Source organism: Struthio camelus, chromosome 13 (genome assembly GCF_040807025.1).
Source record: "Struthio camelus isolate bStrCam1 chromosome 13, bStrCam1.hap1, whole genome shotgun sequence".
NCBI lineage: Eukaryota > Metazoa > Chordata > Aves > Struthioniformes > Struthionidae > Struthio > Struthio camelus.
In genome coordinates, this window is record NC_090954.1 from 9,741,572 (window position 1) to 9,761,816 (window position 20,245).

The following is a 20,245-nucleotide window of genomic DNA, read 5'->3' on the forward strand; positions in this document are numbered from 1 at the left end:
GCATGGTGAAGGGGTGCTGACGTGCAGCCCCAGATGGTGCCTGGCGAGCCGGAGCAGAGGGGTGCTGCGGCGTTCGGGCCGCCGGGCGAGCTCCGCCTCGGCGCGAGGGCCCTGGGCGACGGGTGTCCCAGCTCCGCGGGCCCGGCCACGAGCCCGGGGGGCTGTAGAGGCAGCGCTGGCACACGATTTTCAGGGGTGAAGGATGCTCTCAGCTGTTGCCTGGGCAACAGCTCCTCCTCCAGCCCACCATGTGGCTCGGGGAGCGCTCCCCCGCCTGCCTCCCCCCGCCGCCGCGGGGACGGCAGCTCCCAGCCCCGGGCCTGGCACCGGCGGGGCCCGAGGCCTGGCTCCCACCGCCGCCGCACCGGGGGCACCCGGTGCCCCCGGCCTGACAGTGCCCGCGGCGCCCCCGGCCCCCACGCCCCGAGGGAGCGCCCCAGCCCCCCTGCATGGCCGCGGCCTCCTGCCCGCCGTGGGTGCTGGCCGGGCGCCCCCACAAGCAGCGAGGCGGCAGCGCCGGGCGGCCGAGGCCGCGCTCTGAGCCCCTCTCGCGGGAGGCGAGCTGCAGCAAGGTGAGTCAGGGCCGAGCGCAGCGGGCTGGGGGGGGACGAGACTGGCGCGGCCCCGCTCGGAGCGAGGCGCCGGGGCACGGCCGCAGCCGGGCCGGCGTCCGGCTTTCCCAGGTCCTCTCCGGGAAGGGAGGAAGTCTTTCCGGCCAGGCCCGCCGCAGAACAATACGCCGAGCGTGAGGCCGCGGCGAGGAAGTGGCAGCGGGTCACGGCCCGTCCGGGGCACCCCCGCAGGACACGGCGGCTGAATCACCGCGACGGCCTCCAGCCCCGGCACGGCTCCGGGCACGGCGCCCGCGGCCGCCCCCCGCCTGGCACGGCTGCCCCGCCGGCCGCCCTGCCCCGCTCCCGGCCGAGCCGTGGGGACCGGGACGCGGCCGAAGGAAGGGGAGCGGGTGCGGGGACGGCCCGAAGGTCCCCACCGCGGCACTGGGCGCAGGGGCAGAGCGAGGAGCCCCAGCAAAAGCCGTCCCCGTGGGACTGGACGCAGCCCCTCCGCTTCGCCCCGCGCCACCTCTGCCCCTCGCTGTCCCCAGGGCCGCGGTGGCCACTGCCCGGTGCAGGGGAGGCCAAGGGCACGTGTCCGACCGCAGCGCGCTCTCGTGTCCCCGTTGACGTCCCCTTATCTGCCGAAGGGTGGCCGGGCCGTGGGGTGGCTGCCCTCCGGCCACGCTGTGCGGGCAGGGAAGAGTGTGGCTGTCACCCACGGGAGGCAGCATGGCCATCACACCGTGGGGAGCCTGTGGCTGTCACCTGGGGTGGGTGGCGTGGCTCTCACCCCACCAGGGTCCATGGACATCATCTGGGGGCAGTCACCGAGAGGGGTGCGTGGCTGCCACCCCACCAGGGTCCCGTGGACACCCTCCCGAGGGCTCGTGGGGCGGTGACGCCGGGGATTTCCCCCCCCCACCGGGGACATTGTGCGGCCGCGACCATCACCCCGCGGGCAGCGCCGGGCCGCCCCCTCGGGGCAGCCGCCGCCCAGCCCCGCGGCGCGGTGCCACCTCCCGGGCCGAGCCGGGCCGGGCCGCGGCGCTGCCCTCCCCTGCGCGGGTCCCGGGGAGATGCGGCGGGGGGGGCCCGGCGGGTCCCGGACGCCTGGGTCCCTCCCCGAGCCGAGGGCGGGGCGGAGCGGCGGGGCGGGAGCCCGGGCGGGGCGGCGCGCGGCGGCGGCGGCGGCGCGGGAGCGCTCACCGGAGACAAAGGCAGCGCCGGGAGGCGGCGGCGGCGCCGCGCACCGGGCGCGCACCGGGCCCCGCTTCCCCCCGCCTCCCCCGCCGCCGCCCCCGCCCCATGGAGCCGCCGCCGCTGCCGGCCGCCGCCTGAGCCACGTGCGCCGCCGCCGGTAACGGGAGCCGCGGAGGGAGCGGGCGCGGCGCCGCCGCCTGTTGCGCGGCGGGGAGGGAGCGGGGCCGGGACTGGGACCGGGACCGGGGCGGGGGCGTGCGGGCCCGCCGCGACCGAGAACCGGGGGCCGGGGCGGGGGGCGGTGCGCGGCGCGGCGCGTCCCCGGGTGCGCGCGCTCCCGCGCCAGCCCCGACGGGCGCGCGCGCGCGCTCCCGCGGCCGGGGGGTGGGGGGAAGGGGAGCGGGGGGGGGGGATGCCGCGCCCGGCACGGGGAACGGGCAGGTTTCCCCCACCCCCGCCGAGGCACCGGACGGGGGGGACGCGGGGCGGCCGGCGGAGCGGGGTGTCCCGGGGGCGCCCGCCGGCCTGCTGCGGGGCCGGCGCCGTGCTTGCCCTGCCCCGGGCACCGGGCGGCGGCGGGGCCGCCTGGGCGCCCGCCGGCCTGTCCCCGACGTGCCCGACCCCGACATCCGCATCCCACCGCCCCAAACGTCCCCCGTCTCCGAATGACCACCCCGGTCCCCCCCGCTGCGCCCCCGGCCCGGGCGTCGAACCCCATCCCGAGCCGCGGCCGGCGCAGGGGCACCGCTCCCCGCGCTGGCAGCCAGGTTGGCCGCGGCGAGCCGGTCGCCGCGTCGCGGCCGGCCAGTTCGCGGGGCTCGGTGCCCAGAGCCGGGCTCGGGGCGCCCGGCCGGGCAGCAGGCAGCCGGGAAGGGGGAAACCTGCGCCCCGCCATCCGGCGCGCCACCGCTGGCTCCGGCTCCGCTTTTGTCTGCGCGACGGAGCAGCCCCCTGCCGTCCGCCGCTGCCCTGATGCGGGGATCGCCCGAGCGTGGCCGAGGCTTCCCGGCAGCCTCCTTCCGGCCGGCGGCTCGGCCTGGCCCTCCGGCCGCCCGGGGCTGCTCGCGGCGCCCTTCCCGCGGCCGGCGGGTGCCCCACGGCCGTGTCCTGCCCGCTGCCGCCCGGCGCGGCACGCGCTCCCCGGGGCGCCGGGCACGAGCTGCCAGGCGGCCCGTCCCTGGCCGCCGAGCGCCGCCGCGGCCCTCCCGCGCCCGACCTGCGTTCGGCGGGGGCCGCGCGCGACCTTGCCTTTCGCCGTGCGAAGGCACGTGGGAGCGGCGGCGCCTCCGCCGTCGCCCTGCCCTTAGTTACCGCTCCGGAGATCTCGCTCCTCTCCGGGCTTCGCGGGCGGCGATTTCATTTTTCTCCCGAATGAGAATAATGATCTTTTGGTGAATGCACCAGACGCCCTGCGGCGACGGGCTAGCGGCACCCAGGGGTGCACGGCCCCCCCCCCCCGCCCTGCCCTGCCGCCTAACGCCAAGGACCCCGCACCCTGACCACCTGCAGCCGCCCCAAAACGCCGGCTGTCGGGCTGGGCCCTGGCTGCCACCCTGCCGCTCCCCCCCCCCCCCCGGCCGTGGCGGCCCTCGGCACCCCGCCGCCCAGAGGCGCAGAGCCACCGGCGGACGAGCCGCTCGGGCTTTGCGCCGGCTCACGGCACGTGCCGGGCAGGCAGGAGCCTCGGCCACCTCGAAGGGCTGCTACCGGCGGCATTCCCGCCCCGAGGCTAGGGTGATGGGCGCCGGCGCGCTGGCCCTGCGCCCGTGTGGGCGGCAGGTGCTGCGTCGCTGCGAGGGTGCTGGTGCGGAGCCCGGGCAGCGGGGACGCTGCCGCGGGGAGGTTGGGGGGTGCCGGGTGGGCGCGCGGCGGCGTGGGTGTACGTGGGGCCACGGGTGGCTTCCCGCTGGCTGCGGGCGCCCGCTGCGCGTGTGGAGCGAGTCGTCATGGGAACGGGCGGCCGCGTGCCCGCCACGCTCACGCTGTCTGTCTGTCTGTCTGTCCGTCCGTCCGTCCGTCCGTCTGTCTCTTCGCAGGGCACCTTTCCCGGCGGCGCCGTCCCGGCGATGGGCAGCAGCCGGCCCCAGCCCTCGCCTCGCCCTTCCCGCCGCCCGGCCCGGCCCAGCCCTCGGGGCGCCGCGTCCCACTGCCGCCCTCCCGCCTGAGCCCCGGCCCCGCGCCGCCGCCGCCAGCCCCGCTCCCGTCGGCTCCATGGCCCCGGCCGCCCGCGCCGGCCACGGCTCCTGACGCGAGTCCCGGCTCGGCCTGGGGACGGAGCCACCGCCTCGCCGCCGCCGCGCAGGGCATGGGGAGGGCTTCGGTGGCCCCACCGGCATCGCGCCTGCCCTGGCCCTGCTGAGCCCCTGAGCGCCCCCCTTCCCCCCCCCCTCGCTCCCCAGGGCAGGGAGAGGCCGGGGCCTCCCCGCCGGCCCCCGCTGCGAAGATGGTGATGTCCCAGGGCACCTACACGTTCCTCACCTGCTTCGCCGGCTTCTGGCTCATCTGGGGCCTCATCGTGCTGCTGTGCTGCTTCTGCAGCTACCTGCGGCGGCGCATGAAGCGGCAGCAGGAGGAGCGCCTGCGCGAGCAGAGCCTGCGCGCCCTCGAGCTGGAGCCCCTGCACTACGAGGGCTACGCCGGCAGCCCCCCCGGCATCGCCGTCCCCCACCGCCTCCGCCTCGAGCCCCACCACCCCCACGGCCCGCCCCCGCGGCCCTGGAGCTGCCGGCACGGTAAGGAAGTGGAGGGGGCGGGGGGGTGCCGCGGCGCGGCGCGGGGGGGGGGGGGAGACCCCCTGCCGGGGTGCAAGGTTTTGGGGCGGGGGGGGGGAAGGGGAGCACGAGGGCTTCGGTGCGGCCGGTGGGAGGGGAAACGTGCCGGGGTCGGACCGCAGCACTGATGGGGCCGGGGGGTTGGGGTGGGGGGGTCCACCCCCCCCCCCAACCCCGCCAACCCCGGCATCGCCTTGCAGAGTCGGACCTGTCGAAGCCGCCGTGCTACGAGGAGGCGCTGCTGATGGCGGAGCCGCCGCCGCCCTACAGCGAGGTGCTCATGGACACGCGGGGGCTCTACCGCAAGATCAACGCCCCGTTCCTGAGCCACGAGCGGCTGGAGAAGCAGGAGCAGCCGCCCAGCTACAAGCCCCTCTTCCTGGACACGGGCTACGGCTCGGCCCTGCACCTGCCCCGCTCGGCCAGCCCGGGGCCGGCCTGCCCGGACCTCTACCTGCAGGCCGAGTGCTCCCAGCGCATGTTTCCCAGCTGGACGGACTCGGAGCTCAGCAGCAGGGACACGTACGAGCCGGGGCCGTGGCACCTCCCCGTCTCCATGCCCCTCTTCGGCAGGACTACGGCCGTGTAGGGCCGGCGCCAGGGGAGCTGCAGCCCGCCCGCGGCCCGGGCGGCGGGCGGCCCCCTCCCCGCTCCGGAGCCGGCAGGGGCTCAGCCTCCCGGTTTCTTTTTTTTTTTGTTTTTGTTTTTGTTTTCTTTGCCCGGGAATGCCATCCCCAGCCGGGACGGGCAGGACACCCACGGCCCGCGCCGCCGCCGCCGCGTCAGGGGCTGGTTCCCCGTCTCGCCCCCCCGGCGGCCCCGCCGCGGCCGGGGGGGCTCGGAGCTGGGCCCGCACTCTGCTCTGTTTCTTATCTTGTTTGTTACAGTTTGAGAATAAAAGTTTGTGGAAGCGGCTGGCCTCCCCCCCCCCCCGGCCCCCCCACCGCCCCCAGGCAGGCGGCAGCCCCCTCGGGAGTCGCTTTCTTTATTAACATACATGAGCACACCGCCGTTACAGAACTTGTGCTTTCCAAAAACAGTTACCGTAGGGGCGAAGGGGGCCAAGCGAGGGGCCAAGCGGGGCGGGCAGGGGGATGGACGGGGGGGGGGCGGCGGGCATGCCCTGGGCCCGGGCTGCAGGGACGGCGGGCGGCCTCCGGGCGAGGAAGAGGAGGGAGGAAGAGCCACGCTCACGCTCTGCCGCGGGCTGGCCGGCCCCGCGCGGGGGGTCCGGCTGCAGCCAGCCCGGGCAAGGGGGGGCTCGGGGGGGGGGGCGCAGCCGGCCGCAGCCTTGCCTCGGTAGGGTCGCTTTATTGCCATAATTCGTTTATTATTAGTCGTCTTTTGAACTCGTGCAAAGTACTTGGGGGCTCCGGGGGAGCCGGCGGGCAAGGAGAGAGCAAGGAGCCCCTGCCCCAGCCAGGCGGGGGGGGCTGCACCGTTTCCCACCCCCCCCCCCGGCAGGGGAGCCGGGGCAGCGGCCAGGGGACGGGGGGGGGGTTACTAATGGGGGGGGGGGGGCTGGCGGACTGACACGTCTCCTACCGACAACTTAAAAAAAAAAAAAAAAGAGAGGAAGAGAAGGGGGAGCTGTAAAAGATGCCCTGGGGCAGGGGGTGCTGTGGGGCATTTCCCCCCCCCCCCCCGCGACCCCCCCCCCCCCCAGCTCCCAGCCAGCGGCCTCAGCCCGCGGGGCTGCAGCGGGGAGGGGGCTGGGGCCGGGCCCCCGGCTGCGGCCGCCGCGCGCCCCGCGCCGGCGTGGGCTGGCTCCGTGCGCCGGGAGCGGGGCCCAGCCTTACACGCCGCCCCCGAAGCTCTCCTCCTCCTCCGGCAGCGGGTCCGCGTCCCAGCACGTGATGTCGATCTCTGCGGGAGACACGGCGAGGGTGGGGGGACATGCAGGGTCAGGGTGGCGCAGGGTTACCCGCCCACCCCCTCCGACCACCCCCCACTCACCTGGGGGCTTGTTGTAGAAGACGGGCTGGGGGGCTTTGGCCGACAGCTCCTCGGGCTGGGGCACCTCTTCGTCCTGCGACTGGCTGAAGTAGCCCTCGCTGGCCTGCAGCAGGGACAAGGGCACCGTGGTCAGGCTCGTTCCCCCATCCCCAGGCTGCACAGACCCCCCCCCCCCCCCCCCCCAGTTCCACCTTGTGCTGAGACCAGCCACCCTCATGACAGCAGTGCTCACCTGCTCCCCGCGGCCCTGCGTGCTGTCCTTGAGGGCCATCTCCCCGTTGGTCATGAGGGGGGTCTCGGGGTCCGGGTGGCCCAGGGCGGCTTCCTGCAGGGCGTGCTGGTAGCTGAGCGTCATGGGGTGGGGGCCCTCCAGCGCGATCATGCTGGCCGGCTCCTCCTGCTCCGCGTCGCAGAAGGTGGCCGGCGGCTCCGGCAGCTCGTCCAGGCTCAGCAAGCCGCCGTCGTCGGCCTCGGGGGCGGCCGGGGGGGGCCCCTCCGGGGCGGGCGCGGGGGCTTCGGGCAGGGGCCAGCCGGCGGCGGGGGCTGCCCCGTCGCTCTGCCACAGGTCGATGAGGCTCTCGGGGTTGGGCGTCCCCGCCGGCTGGGGCTCCGGGGCCGGCGCAGGGGTCGGGGCCGGCGCGGCGGGCTCCAGGCTCACCAGGTCCCCCAGGGCGTCAGCCGCCGCCGTCCACGCCGGCCTGGGGCCGGGCTCGTCGCCGGGGGGCTCCGCGGCCTTGTCCTCGCCCCCCGGGAAGGCCCAGTGCTGCTCGGCGCCGGCCGGCTCTGCCTCCGGGGCGCCGGGGCTGGGGGAGTCTGCGGGGGGGGGGACAGCGTGGTCAGCGGGGCCACCCCCACTCTGTGCCAGGGCTGGGGACACCTGGGGGTGCCCTTAGGGGCTGGGGGGGGGGGGTGAGGAGACCGACCAGGGAGGGAGGGGAGGGGGAGATGCACTGGGGACAGCTGGGACACAGTGGGGGACACATAGGGCAAGAAGAGCCCTTGGGGATGCAGAGGGGCTGCTGGTACCTGCCGGGGGGGGGGGGGGGGGGCTGGGACACATGGCGGGTGCAGAGGGAATAGGAGGGTCATGCTGGGGGATGCAGCGGGGAAAGGAGCGGGGGAGCAGCGGCTGCAGTGAGGTTGCACCAGCAGATGCAGAAGGGATGGCAGGGAGGCACCTGGGGATGCAGAGGGGACGGCAGGGATGCGCGGGCGGGTGCAGGAGGGACAGCGGGGATGCACTGAGGAGGCACTGGGGAATGCAGCAGGGTTGGCAAAGCTGCACCAGATGATACAGAGGACGGCGGGGATGCAGAGGGGACGGCGGGGATGCCCTGGGGAATACGGCGGGGATGGCAGAGCTGCACCAGGCAACGCAGAGAGGACGGCGGGGATGCAGAGGGGACGGCGGGGATGCACCGGGCAGGATGCAGCAGGGACGGCGCACATGCACTGGGGATGTACGGCGACGGACGGGGGACCTGCCGGGGCACCTGGGGGCTGGGGACAGGCAGGGCCAGCCCCGCGCCCACCTTTGGGCGTTGCCGGCGTCTCTTCGCCCAGGGCGCGGGCACCCTGCTCGCCCCGCGGCGTGGAGGCCGGGCTGGACTCGCAGGGGCTGCAGCCTGCCGCCGAGGCCTTGCGGTAGGCGTCCGACTGGCTGCCTGCGGACAGGGAGACACGGCTTGGTGGGGGGGACACCTGCGTGGCGTGGCGGGGGGGGCCCAGCGCCCCCCGGCCGACCGTGCTCCTGCCCCGGCGCCAGCCCTGGCCAGCAGCGGTGGGACGCGTACTGCCAAGTACCTGCCACCGCGCTGTCCCCCTCCCGCAGTGCTCGCCGGTGCAGCCCTGCCGTGCCCCCGCAGCCCCACAGCCAGAGCCCCCCCATGCCGGGGGGGACGGGCAGCCCGTCCCATGGCCCCACGCAGCGCCCGGGGCCCTGGCATCCCTGCTCCCCTCCGCAGGCACCGCTCTGCTCCCCGCTTTCCCGGCCAGGGGGCACGGCCCCACATGGCCCCATGGCCACAGCCCCAGTGTTCCCCCTCTGCCCCATGGGCACGGCCCCACATGGCCCCGTGGCCACAGCCCCAGTGTTCCCCCTCTGCCCCACGGGCACGGCCCCACATGGCCCCGTGGCCACAGCCCCAGTGTTCCCCCTCTGCCCCACGGGCACGGCCCCACATGGCCCCGTGGCCACAGCCCCAGTGTTCTCCCTCTGCCCCACGGGCACGGCCCCACATGGCCCCGTGGCCACAGCCCCAGTGTTCTCCCTCTGCCCCACGGGCACGGCCCCACATGGCCCCGTGGCCACAGCCCCAGTGTTCCCCCTCTGCCCCACGGGCACGGCCCCACATGGCCCCGTGGCCACAGCCCCAGTGTTCCCCCTCTGCCCCACGGGCACGGCCCCACATGGCCCCGTGGCCACAGCCCCAGTGTTCCCCCTCTGCCCCACGGGCACGGCCCCACATGGCCCCGTGGCCACAGCCCCAGTGTTCCCCCTCTGCCCCACGGGCACGGCCCCACATGGCCCCGTGGCCACAGCCCCAGTGTTCCCCCTCTGCCCCACGGGCACGGCCCCACATGGCCCCGTGGCCACAGCCCCAGTGTTCCCCCTCTGCCCCACGGGCACGGCCCCACATGGCCCCGTGGCCACAGCCCCAGTGTTCTCCCTCTGCCCCACGGGCACGGCCCCACATGGCCCCGTGGCCACAGCCCCAGTGTTCTCCCTCTGCCCCACGGGCACGGCCCCACATGGCCCCGTGGCCACAGCCCCAGTGTTCCCCCTCTGCCCCACGGGCACGGCCCCACATGGCCCCATGGGCACAGCCCCAGTGTTCTCCCTCTGCCCCATGGGCACAGCCCCACATGGCCCAGGCGCTGTCCGAAGGTCCTGCTCTGTTGCACAAGCACAGCCCCACACAGCCCCAGGCACAACCTGCCTGTCATCCCCCTCTGACCCATGGGCACAGCCTGCCCCATCTCCATCTGTCCCATGGCCACAGCCTGCCCCATGCCCTCCTATGCCACGGCCACAGCCTGCCCCATCTCCATTCACCCCATCAGCTCAGCCTGCCCCATGCCCCCCCCATATGCCCCTATGCCCTGGCCATAGCCTGCCCCATCCTCATCTGCCCCATAGACACAGCCTGCCCCATGCCCTCCTATGCCACGGGTATAGCCTGCCCCATGGCCACAGCCTGCCCCATGCCCATGTGCCCCATAGACACAGCCTGCCCCATGGCTCCCTATGCCACGGGCACAGCCTGCCCCATGGCCACAGCCTGCCCCATGCCCATGTGCCCCATAGACACAGCCTGCCCCATGGCTCCCTATGCCACGGGCACAGCCTGCCCCATGGCCACAGCCTGCCCCGTGCCCATCTGCCCCATAGACACAGCCTGCCCCATGGCTCCCTATGCCACGGGCACAGCCTGCCCCATGGCCACAGCCTGCCCCAGCCCCATCTGCCCCATGGCCACAGCCTGCCCCATGGCCACAGCCTGCCCCAGTCCCTGCCCACGGCTTGCAGGGCGCCCCCTGGGCACAGGCGCAGCCCCCTGTCTGTGCCCCCCGCTGTGCTGCCCGGCACCCCCCGGCGGGTGCCCCTGGAAATGGGGGTGACTCGGCCGTCGGCTCCCGCGGCTCCGTCCTCGGGCACCCGGTACAGGGGGGTCAGCCGGCACCCGCGTCCCGGCCCCAGGGCCCTGCGCACCCAGCATCTCCCAGCTACCTACATGGGAAGAAAGAGGAGAGATTTGGGGTGCGGTGGCAGGAGATATAGGGGAAGGGGGTCCGCGGGGGGGAGGAGGAAGAGGAGGAGGAAGAAGGCGGCCCACTGTCAGCTGTCTTTATGAAAGGACAGTGCAGACGACCTGCCGAGAGAAAGACAGACAGACAGACAGACGGACGGAGAGAGAGAGAGCAAAGAGATGGGTCAGTCCCTGCTCAGCGTGGCCATGGTGGGGCCGGGACAGAGAGGGGAGAAGGAGGATGGAGGGGAGGAAGGCAGCACTGACAGCGGGACAAGGAGGATGAAGGGGAAGAAGGCAGCACCGACAGCGGGACAGGGAGGATGAAGAGGAGGAAGGCAGCACCGACAGCAGGACAAGGAGGATGAAGAGGAGGAAGGCAGCACTGACAGCGGGATGAGGCAGATGGAGGGGAGGATGGACCGGGAGGAAGGCAACACCAACAGTGGGACAGGGAGGACAGAGGGGAGGATGGAGGGGAGGATGGAGGGGAGGAAGGCAGTGCTGACAGCAGGACGGGGAGGATGGATGGGAGGAAGGCAGCACCGACAGCGGGACAGGGAGGATGGAGGTGAGGTTGGAGGCGAGGATGGAGGAGACAAAGGCAGCACCAACAGCAGGGTGGGGAGGATGGAGGTGAGGATGGAGGCGAGGATGGAGGAGACGAAGGCAGCACCAACAGCGGGGCGGGGAGGAGGCCAGGACATGGCTGCAGGGCAACCTGCTTGCTCAGCCACAGCGCAGCACCCTCAGCACAAACCCACGGCACGACCCACCGCGTGGCCCCACGGCACAGCCCCACAGCGTGACCCCCAGCACGGCCCCACGACGCAGCCCCGCAGCACAGCCCCCAGCACGGCCCCAGCACAGCTCCGCAGCGCGAGCACGCATCACAGCCCCACACCACAGCCCCACGGCACGGCCCCCAGCCCAGCCCCACAGCACGGCCCCCAGCCCAGCCCCATGGCACAGCCCCGCGGCACGGCCCCACAGCCAGACGCTCCCACCAGACAGACAGACAGACAGTGCCCAAGAGCCACAAGCGGGGACCCAGGGCTGCACCCCACGCTGTGGGGCAGACCGGCCTCCCGACGAGCCCCATCCCCAAAGCCAGCCCTCCACAGGCACAGCCCCACTGCCGCAGCCAGAGACCTGCCGGCGTCACCCGGCCCCCGCAAAGAGGTCCCCTGCCCCACACGTGCGTGCACCTCGGCAGGGCACGGTGGGAACCCCGCGGCGGGGGCACCACGGGGCAGGTGGGGTGCCCCACATCTGCCCCACCAGCACCCAGCCAGGTTGCCCCGCGTCCGCCCTGCCGGCACCCACGGGGCAAGCAGAGCCCCACATGCACCCAGCCAAGGGCACGCCGGCCGCCCACGTCTGCCCCACTGCTGCCCCACAGCCCTGGCAACGCTGCTCCCCAAGTCCCATTTTGGCCCTTTCCCAAATGCCCAGCTGCCCCGGCGGGAAGTTTCCTCCCCAAAGCCTGTCTCCGGCCCCCAAGCTGCCCACCCCGACGGTTGGCGCGGGGCCACGCCAGACCCACGGCAGCGAGCGAGACGAGGCCCAGCCCGGCCCCCGCTGGCTCCCCCCGGCCCGCAGAGGGACGGCAGGGTGCAGCCCCCCGCCCCGGGGCGCCACCGCTGCGCCCGCCAAGCAACGCCCCGGTCCCCGGAGGCGCGGGGAGCGCCCCAGCGGGGCAGAGCCCGCCTCAGTGGAGGCGGCCAGACGGCGCCCCGCAGGGCAGAGCGCGCGGGACGACTCTCTGCGGTCACCCCGCGCCGCTGCACGAGGGACGGCGGAGGGCACGGACGTCCCCACCCGGCGCCTTGGCAGCCCCGGTGCCCCCGGCTGCACCAGATCCCAGCGGAGAGCGCCGGCAGCGGCGTCCGGCCCGCAGCCCCCTCCCCTGCCGGCCCCGGCGGCGCCCACAGCCCCTCACCTGTCCTGTGGCTGCCCGGCGAGACGGCCTCGCCGCTGCCCGACGCCACCCGCTCCTGCTGCTTGAAGAAGTCCCGGGGGTTGTCGGGTCGCTGGGCGATGATGGCAGCGGCCTCCTGCGGGGACGGAGGGAGGCTGAGCCCTGCAGCCCCGGCAGCGGGGCTCTGTGGGGCCCCCCGGCCACGGCTCGCGCTGGGTCCCCCCCGTCCAGCCCCCACTGCGGAGCGGAGAGCGGCCCCGGGCGCAGCCGCCACGCTCACCTCCACCTCCGACTCCGATTTCCTGAGCTGCTGCCTGTCGTCCTCCTCTTGCTGCTCCCCCTGGGGAGAGAGGCGGCGTTAAGCCCCCTCCGCCACCCCCCGGCCCCCGGGTGCCAGAGGGAAAAGCTCCGCCGCGGCGGCAGCGGGCTGCAGCTCCGGCCCCGCTCGCCCCTGCGCCCGCCGCGGCACTTACGAAGATGGACTGCTCCTTCAGGCGCTGCCTGGCCTCCTCCGCCTCCATGCTCTGCTGCTTCCGCCTGCGGAGGGGGGCAGCGAGAGGCGCTGAGCCCCGGCCCCGGCCCGCTGCCCGTCTCTGCGCCCGCCGGCGCGCGGCCGGCCAGCACACACGACGGATGCCCCGTGGGCGGGCGCCAGCGCCCACAGCCTCTGGCCCCGCGCCCGACCTCGCACGCCCCCGACGCCCGCAAGCACTTTGCAAACGCACGTCCTTGCGCGGGAAAAATCCCCTCTCCGCACCCCCCCCGCACGCGCCGTGCCCCCGGCCGGGCCGTGCCTGTGCTCCTCGATCTGCTCCTCGCGCTCCCGGTAGCGCCTCTCCCGCTCCTCCTGCTCCAGCCTCTCCTGCTCCATGCGCTCCTGCTCGAACCGCAGCCGCGCGTCCAGCGCCTTTTTCCGCTCCTCCTCCTTGCGCAATTCCTCCTCTTTCTGCGGGGAAGGGACGGAGCAGCCCGTCAGCCCGACCTGGGCCGGCCGCGGGCCGGGCGGCTCCGGGGACGCCCCTACCTTGGCCTGCTCCCAGAACTGCTCCCGGTTGATGCGCTTCATCTCCACGGTGGCGTCGGTTTTCTGGTAGGTCGTGCCCTGGGACGGAGGAGAGTCAGGGGGGGTGGAGGGGGCGTCCCGTGGGACGGGGCTGGGATCAGCGAGGGGGACAACAGCAAGCGGCACAGGGGGGCGGCGGGCTGCAGCGCCTGCGCCGGAGCGACGCTCCGGAGCACAAAACGCCGCCGCGGGGACGTTACCACGGGCTCGGCGTTCTCGTCCTCGCGCAGGCGCAGGCGGTGCAGCACGGGGCTGGAGACGCGGGCCAGCCCGTTGGAGAGCCGCTGCCCGATGGCCCCCGGGTCGATGTCCTCCACGCTGCTGGCGTTGACGATCACGTCCACACCCTGGGGGGGGGGACAGCGGCCCTCAGAGACCCGCGGCCGAAGCGCGGGCGCCCCCGGGCACGGTGCTCGGGGCTGGCTTGGGGCGGGGGGGGGGGACACACCAGCCACCCGCCGTCCCCATCCCCGCTGGCGCCCACCTGGAAGAACTCGGCGATCTTGGCCACGTGGCTGGCGCAGGCGCACTTGCGGGCGTCGGGCACGTCCTCGCCCACCTGCGAGGCAGCAGGCTGAGCCGCGGCGGGAGCCGGGGGCAGCCCCGCGCGCGGCCCCCCCCCACCCCCCCCGGCCACTCACCCAGTTGACGAGGACGTATTTGGGCAGCACGGCCTGGGGGTCCTTGACGCTGCAGAAGCCGTACATCACCTTCTGGATCTCGAAGTGGCCGGAGAGCTCCAGCAAACCGCCGCCTGGCACGGCAAAGAGCGCCGTCAGCCCCCGGCCGCCCCGGCCCCGCAGCGGGGCTGCCCCCGGCCGGCGTGGGACGCGGGGCCTTACCTCCCGACGCCGCCAGCTTCAGGTCGTCGGAGTCATCCTCGTACGTGTAGAGGGCCCTGGGGAGACAGGCCGGGTGAGCGGCCGCGGGGCACCGGCGCCGGCGGCACCGCGATCGGGGCGCCCCGGGCAGGGCTGAGGATGGGGAACCGGAGAGCAATCACCCCGGCGTCCCCAAGCTGCCACACAGCCCCCCCCCGTGGCTGTCAGCACCCGCCGGCGTGGGGCGCGCGGGGTGCCAGAGGTGTCTGCAGGACTCGGCGCAAGGAGAGGAGGGAGCACGGCGATTCGGGTGCGAGGGAGCAGCCGAGCCCCCCGCGGTGCCACCGCGGCCCTGCCAGCTCCCGCCCGCGTCGCCCCCGGCCGGCTGCGGGGCCGGGCGGGCGCCCCGGCGGGGCTGCTCACGTGCCGGGCTGCGTGAGCCGCCGGCCCGCCAGGCTCCAGGCCGGGGGAGGACGCCCGAGCACCAGCAGCAGCAGCAAATCAATGTGCCGCCGCCGGGGTGCGATGGGGCCGTCATGGAGACCGTTTCTTGGATACCATCCCCTCGCCTGCCGCCGCCGCGGGGAAACCCTCCTTGGGCTCCCGCGAGAGCCCCCCGCGCCGGCCGGGCCGCCCCACGCTGGGTTTGGGGGTGGGGGGGGGGCAGAGGAAGGAGGCCGAGCGGGTCCAGGCGTTGGGGGGGGTGGTGATGGGATGGAAATTGCAGCTTCTCCAGGCAACCAGCATCCTCGGTCGCCACGGCAACCCCCGCCGCCCAGCTGGGAGGCCGGCGCGGAGCCGAGGCGCTCGGCGGAGGCCAGCGGGGGAGGCAGGCGGCGGGGGCCTGGCAGGTGCCCGAGCCGGGGCGCTGCCGTCACGCGCTGCTTCCCAGGAAGCCGGGGCGGCCCCTCGCGGGACCCCGCTGCCGCCCCGCGCCGGCGAGGCCAGGCCTGCGCACCGGCCGCAACGGCCCCACGGCGCCGGGCTGGGCAGAGCCGGCCTCGCCGAGCCTGCGGCTGCCGGTAAGAGGATGGGAGCGGGGCTGGGAATGGGGCGGCCCCGATTCGGGACCGGCTCGGTCCCTAAGAGCCGCTCGATTGCAGCCTGGGCCTTGGCTGGATCCTGGGAGCTGAGAAACGATGGGAATCGAGCATCAGAGCTAAACATGGAAAATTCGCACCGGTGAACAGGGGACAGACGAGGCTGCCTTCGCCCCGCAGCTCCCCCCGCCGAGCCCCCGTGCTGGGGCCCGGCCCCGCTCCTGCAGCCAGTCACAGATAATTGCACCAACACGATTGACTTCAATCCGCACATCCGAACCCGGCTCACCAGCAGCCCGAGGCGGCGCCGTCTCCCGTGCCGGAGGCGGTGCGAAGCGCGGTGCGTGCTGCAGCCCCTGCCTGCCCACGCACGCAGCCCCGGCCCTGCTTCGCCCCGCCACAAACGGGCGGGCGGCGATTGGGGGGAGCGCGGGGCGGTAGGCGGGAGCCGGGGGCTCGCAGACCGCGACACGAGCGGCTGCGAAGGGCAGGAGAGGGTCGGCAGGGCAGAGCCGGAGCCTCGCAGGCGCTGCCGGCGACCCGCCGCGCGGGGCAGCCCCCGGCGCCGAGCTGCTGCCCGCACCCCGGGGACACCCCAGCGCAGCCGGGTCCCGGGCGGCACGGCCCGACCCCAGGCTGGGCTGGATAATGTGGACGTTTCCGATGCTGCCCGGGGCCAGCGCGGCAGCGCTGGGACCAGCAGCCTCCCCGTGGGCCAGAGCGGAGCCTGCCCGCGGCCACGGCGGGGCCAGCCGTGCCGCCGAGGGCGCAGGCTGCAACGCGCCCGGCGGACCCCTTCCCACGTGCTTGATTCATCCCTCGGGCCCGCGCAGCCTCGCCGGCCCCCTCCCTGCCGCCCCGGCTCTGGGGGCGCGCGCTGCCGACGGGTGAGAGCAGGGCAGGTGCCCGTGCAGCCCGGGGAGCGGGGACGCTCCAGGAGGGTCCCCCATCACCCAGCCGGGGGGGGGGGGGAAGAGACAGCAGCCCCCCTGCCCTGGCGCAGACCCTGCCACCCAGCCGGAGGATGCGCGGAGCAGGGGGTGGCGAACCCGCGCCCACGGGTGCCAGTGCCCCGGGTGCCCGCAGCCTGCCCGCCCCCCACGCCGCAGCAGGGGGGAGCGGCGGCGGCCCCCAGCCCGCCTGCCCCAGCCTGGGCACATGTGTTTCCAATGTGGCTCCGAGCTCCAGGGAGTCGCCGTGCTCCGAAAGCAGCACCAAATTCCTTTCCTATCGAGTAATGGGCCCCAGCAGCCTCCGCGAGGCCGGGCAGGGGGAGGGGACGCTCGGACCCTCCAGGACTCGGCTCGGGGCGGGGGGAAATCCCAGACTAAACATCCTTTCCGCTGCGCGGCCACGGGGATCCCGGCCGGGCGAGAGCGCGGCATCCCCCGGAGCCAGCCCCTCTCCCTGCAGGGAGCCCCCGCCCTGCCCCAGCCCCGGCACACAGCGAGAGCCACGGCCGGCCGCTGGCCCCGGCCGGTCCCCGCCGCCCCGGCCGACGCGCAGCCCCCGGCACCGCTCCGCATCCTCACCCCCAGACGAGCACAAAGGCCCCGGGCCCTGCAGCAGGGATGCTGCTGCCACCGGCACGGAGCGGTCGGGCAGCCGGCACGGCCTGCCCCACGGGGACCGCGGGGCCAGAGGGGCTGGGGAGGATGGGGCAAGCTCAACCCAAAGGATGGAGGCCGGTTGCCGCTGGCGCCCCAGCCGGGGTCCTGCGTTGGAGGAGGGGGGGGCCTGGTCCCGGCACTCTCCTTCCCGAGAACCATTTCTGCTGCTCTCAGCAGCTTTGGCAGGGAGGGATCCTTTGCAGCGGATGCTGGGAACTAAGACATACCCAGGGCTGACAGCTGCCTCCTGGCCGGCAATGCACACTGCGCTCGCTCAGGGCGCCCTCGGCCCACCGGCGGGGCCAAAGGGCTCCCCCGAGCCCCGGGGCCGGCGGCGAGCGCTGCCCTGCCCAACCCCAGCACGCTGCTCCTGCTGCCCTCTCCACCCCGGCCTGCGGGGCACCCGGCGAGCAGGGCCCAGCGGGAGAGCGGGCGCAGGGCACGCACCCTGGGTGGAGAGCGGCACGCGCCCGATGGGCAGGGGAGAGCAGCACGCGCGGCGCATGCCCCAGCCCTCAGCGCCCGACACTGCCCAGCGGCCCCGGCTCTGCCCGCAGAGCTGCATCCCCAGGGGCATCCAGCGCACAGGGGCAGCGGGGAGCGAGGAGAGGGCCCAGGGGACCACAGGGACGTGGCCAGGGCCACCTGGGTGGGGCCAGGAGACGCATCCGGCCCTGCCTACAGAAATGGGAGAAACGGGGCCGGAGCAGCGGCCAGGAGATGCTCCCTGCGGGCTCCTGCGCTGCCACGGAGGAAGCCAGGGCAGAGGGGCCTGGAGGCGGCTGGGCCCCCGGCACCCGCAGCGTGGGGGCACCTGCTCCACGCGGGGCACCCAAGGGTGGGAGGGCGCGGGTGCCCTGCCCCGGCGGAGGCCCCGAGCGTGCAGCAGCCGTGCTGCGGGGAGGTCCCCGGGGTGCCCTGCCTGGCACCCCGCGGGCCAGGGCCCCTCCTGGCGCCGGGGCACCCGCGACCCCCGGAGCCCCCCCTCCCCCGGGCCTGCGGCGGAGCTGCTGCGGGGGGAGCCGAGCGCCAGCAGGCCTTGCCGCCGCGGGGGGACCCCCCCCTCCCGGCCGGGCGCCCCTTGCCCGGGCCGCGGCCCCGCACAATGGCGAGGGAGCGGGGTCCCGCCGCGCCCCGGGGGCTCGCTGCCCTCCCCGCCGCGCACGGCCCTCCTGCTCCTCCCGGTGCCCGGCGGGGGTGGGGGGGGAGGAAGCGGGGGGGCTTCCAGCGGGGGTCCCCTCCGTGCCGCCCCCCCCCCCGGGGCTCCCAGGGGCGGGGGGGGGGTCCCGGCGCTCGCACGTGCCGGCACCGAGCAGACAAAGCGGGGACCGCGCCCCGGCCCGGTGCGGCCCCGGCGGCGGGCAGGTGCGGGCCCCGGGGGCGGCGGGCCGGGCACACCCCCTCCGGCCCCGCCCGCCTTTGTGTGCCGGGGCGGCCCGGGCACCTCCCGGCCCGGTGCGGCGGCAGGTGGCGGGGGGCGGCCGGGCGGCGGCGGCGGCGGGGCCGGGGCGCAGCGTGGGGCGCGGCCCCGGCGGCGGCGCTGCTGCCGGTGCACCGGGCGGCTCCGCGCACAAAGGGCCCCGGCGGCGGGGACAAAGGGGCGACGGCGGCGGCGGGCGCGCTCACCAGTCGGTGGGGCTGTCCTCGCCGATCACGTCCTGGTAGGAGGCGAGCAGCTCCAGGCGGTGCGCCGCGAAGCCGACGCCAGCCATGGCGGGGCCGGGATGCTGCCGGGGGACCGGAGGGACCGGCCGCCTGCCCGCCTCCGAGACACTGCCGCAGCGGCCAGGCGGAGGGGCGAGCGGCGGGGAGGCTCCGCCCGCCGCCGCGCCCGGTCCTAGCGCCGCGAACGGCGGCCCCCCCCCCCCCCCGCCCAGGCCCCCGCCCCCGCCCCGGCCCGGCCCCCGCCGCCGGGACCCTGCCCCGGCTGTCCGCGCACCCCGGCGACCCTGCACCCCCGGGACCCCGCAGCCCCCCGGGCTCTCCTCCGCCCTGGGGACCATGTGCCCCAGCGACCTTGCGCCCCAGGCTATTGTCCACCGCGGGGGGCCCTGCGCCCCGGGCTCTCCCCCCTGCACCCAGCCAAGCCCTTGCTGTCACACGCACCAAGAGCGGGCGCAAGCTTTTGGGGGCCCCCTTGGCCGCCAGGCTGCTCCCTCCAGCCCCGCTGGTCCCAGCGGCTGCCTGACACCTCCTGCTCTGCTCCGCAACAGCCCCGGTGCCCCCCAAGCCCTGCCAGCAGGGCTGCACCCAACTGCTCCCTCTCCACGCGGTTTTGCCTCTGTGCACCCACAAAGTTGTTCTGGGGTTAACCCCGCTCACGAGCCCCTTGCAGGGCCCTGCTGGCTCCCAACCCGGCCCAGACTGGGTTCTCCAGCTTCCCTCCCCGCCCCGGGTGCTTGGCCCCAGCTCCATCTGCTCTCAGCAAGGACCCGCAAACCCCCAGGAGGGTCCCTGCGGTGCAGGCATGAGGCTTCCTCCGGAGCAAAACTCTGCTCCTGGAGATGGGGGGGCTTGGGCTCCAGGGGCTCCCCTGCAGCCAGGCTCCCGCAGGAACCAGCCGGGGGCTCCTCGGGGACGTGAGCTCAGGCATCCCTGGAGCAGCATCTGCCTGCCCACGAAGCTGGAGTCACCCTGCTCCATCCTGCATCCCTGACCCCCAGCACTGCCCTCACCCTGGGTGCAAAATGGGACAGCAGCCGAGCCGATGGGGTCTCTACACCGGCGCCATACGGGGCCTGATGCCAGCGCAGCCCTTCCCAAATCAGGCCCTTGTGAGCAGCCCGTGAAAGAGCCCCCCAAGCACGGCCACACACCAGCCAGGGTGCCCCAGGCCCTGCCTGGGCTGGCTGCTCCCCTCCCCGCGCCTGCGCGCCCTCCTTGCGGTGCATTTCCGAGCCGGCCGGAGCCGCCCTCAGAGGCTGCGAGAGTTCGCGAGCAGCTGTCGAACAGCTGCCAGCGGCCAGCAAGGGGGCAGGCGGCCGGGGCTCCGGCAGGCGCCTTGCAAGCGGCCCAGCTGGCCTCGGGGGCGGAGGTGGCGGGAGCCCGCGCAGGCACCCGGCGCCCGGCGCCCGCAAGGCTTTGTTCTCCGAGCGGCACAGCCTCAGCCCCTCCCCAGGCTCCACCTCCGCAGCCCACCCGAGACCCTCCTTCCGCCGCCTGTGCACAAGCCCCCTGCTCGATGTGCAGAGCTGGTGGGCCAGAGCAGCTCTCTACATCACACAGAGCGGTGCCGTGGCTCCTCGGGGCAGCTCAGCGGGCAGAGGCCATCAGTAGGGACCAGAGGCAACAGAGTCACAAAAAGCACAGGGGCAGAGCCTCCAGCGGGCTCAGGCCTTGCGCTGCCCCCAGCACACGGCAGGGTACAGAGGAGCCGCTCTGCTCTGCAGCGGCGTAGCCATCACCTGCCTCAGGGGGAGGCAGGCTGGCTCCGGCTCCGGGGCTAGCTTGCCCGGCTCTGCCCTGGCCCTGCTCCAAGGCTGGGCACCCTGCGGCTGAGCTGGCACAACCTGTTCCCAGGACACGCTACGTCGGCAGCCTGGGCTCCACCGCGCACG

General features: G+C 75.2%; 2 protein-coding genes across 4 annotated transcripts; one reads left to right on the forward strand and one right to left on the reverse strand.

Moving 5' to 3' along the window:
• Positions 1 to 4,068: 4,068 nt before the first annotated feature.
• Positions 4,069 to 5,529, forward strand: PRR7 (proline rich 7, synaptic). The gene is made up of 2 exons (XM_068959829.1): positions 4,069 to 4,489; positions 4,729 to 5,529. The coding sequence occupies exons 1-2, from the start codon at positions 4,201 to 4,203 to the stop codon at positions 5,115 to 5,117; spliced, it is 678 nt and encodes a 225-aa protein (XP_068815930.1). The 5' UTR covers positions 4,069 to 4,200; the 3' UTR covers positions 5,118 to 5,529.
• A 721-nt stretch (positions 5,530 to 6,250) lies between these two features.
• Positions 6,251 to 18,484, reverse strand: DBN1 (drebrin 1). 3 transcript variants are annotated; one of them, XM_068959830.1, is made up of 15 exons: positions 18,315 to 18,484; positions 14,060 to 14,115; positions 13,859 to 13,971; positions 13,702 to 13,776; positions 13,418 to 13,564; positions 13,179 to 13,256; positions 12,949 to 13,100; positions 12,628 to 12,691; positions 12,435 to 12,494; positions 12,176 to 12,290; positions 10,219 to 10,356; positions 8,017 to 8,148; positions 6,717 to 7,297; positions 6,485 to 6,587; positions 6,251 to 6,394 (listed from the first exon to the last, which is right to left on the reverse strand). In XM_068959830.1, exons 1-15 carry the CDS (start codon positions 18,398 to 18,400, stop codon positions 6,324 to 6,326), a joined length of 1,971 nt encoding a protein of 656 aa, XP_068815931.1. In that variant the 5' UTR covers positions 18,401 to 18,484; the 3' UTR covers positions 6,251 to 6,323. The 3 variants fall into 3 exon arrangements, with proteins under 3 accessions (XP_068815931.1, XP_068815932.1, XP_068815933.1); XM_068959831.1 differs by lacking the exon at positions 10,219 to 10,356 and having other exon boundaries at positions 18,315 to 18,483; XM_068959832.1 differs by lacking the exons at positions 8,017 to 8,148; positions 10,219 to 10,356 and having other exon boundaries at positions 18,315 to 18,483.
• Between the last annotated feature and the right edge of the window lie 1,761 nt (positions 18,485 to 20,245).

Bases quoted from the DNA above. Each gene is read 5' to 3' on its own strand.
- PRR7 (XM_068959829.1), top strand. From the start codon at position 4,201: ATGGTGATGTCCCAGGGCACCTACACGTTCCTCACCTGCTTCGCCGGC. The intron at 4,490-4,728 runs GTAAGGAAGTGG...ATCGCCTTGCAG, and splicing joins GCCCTGGAGCTGCCGGCACG to AGTCGGACCTGTCGAAGCCG.
- DBN1 (XM_068959830.1), bottom strand. From the start codon at position 18,400: ATGGCTGGCGTCGGCTTCGCGGCGCACCGCCTGGAGCTGCTCGCCTCC. The intron at 12,692-12,948 runs GCACGGCCCGGC...CCCCCTCCGCAG, and splicing joins GAGCAGATCGAGGAGCACAG to GCGGAAGCAGCAGAGCATGG. The intron at 7,298-8,016 runs GTGGGCGCGGGG...CCCCCCCCGCAG, and splicing joins GACGCCGGCAACGCCCAAAG to ACTCCCCCAGCCCCGGCGCC.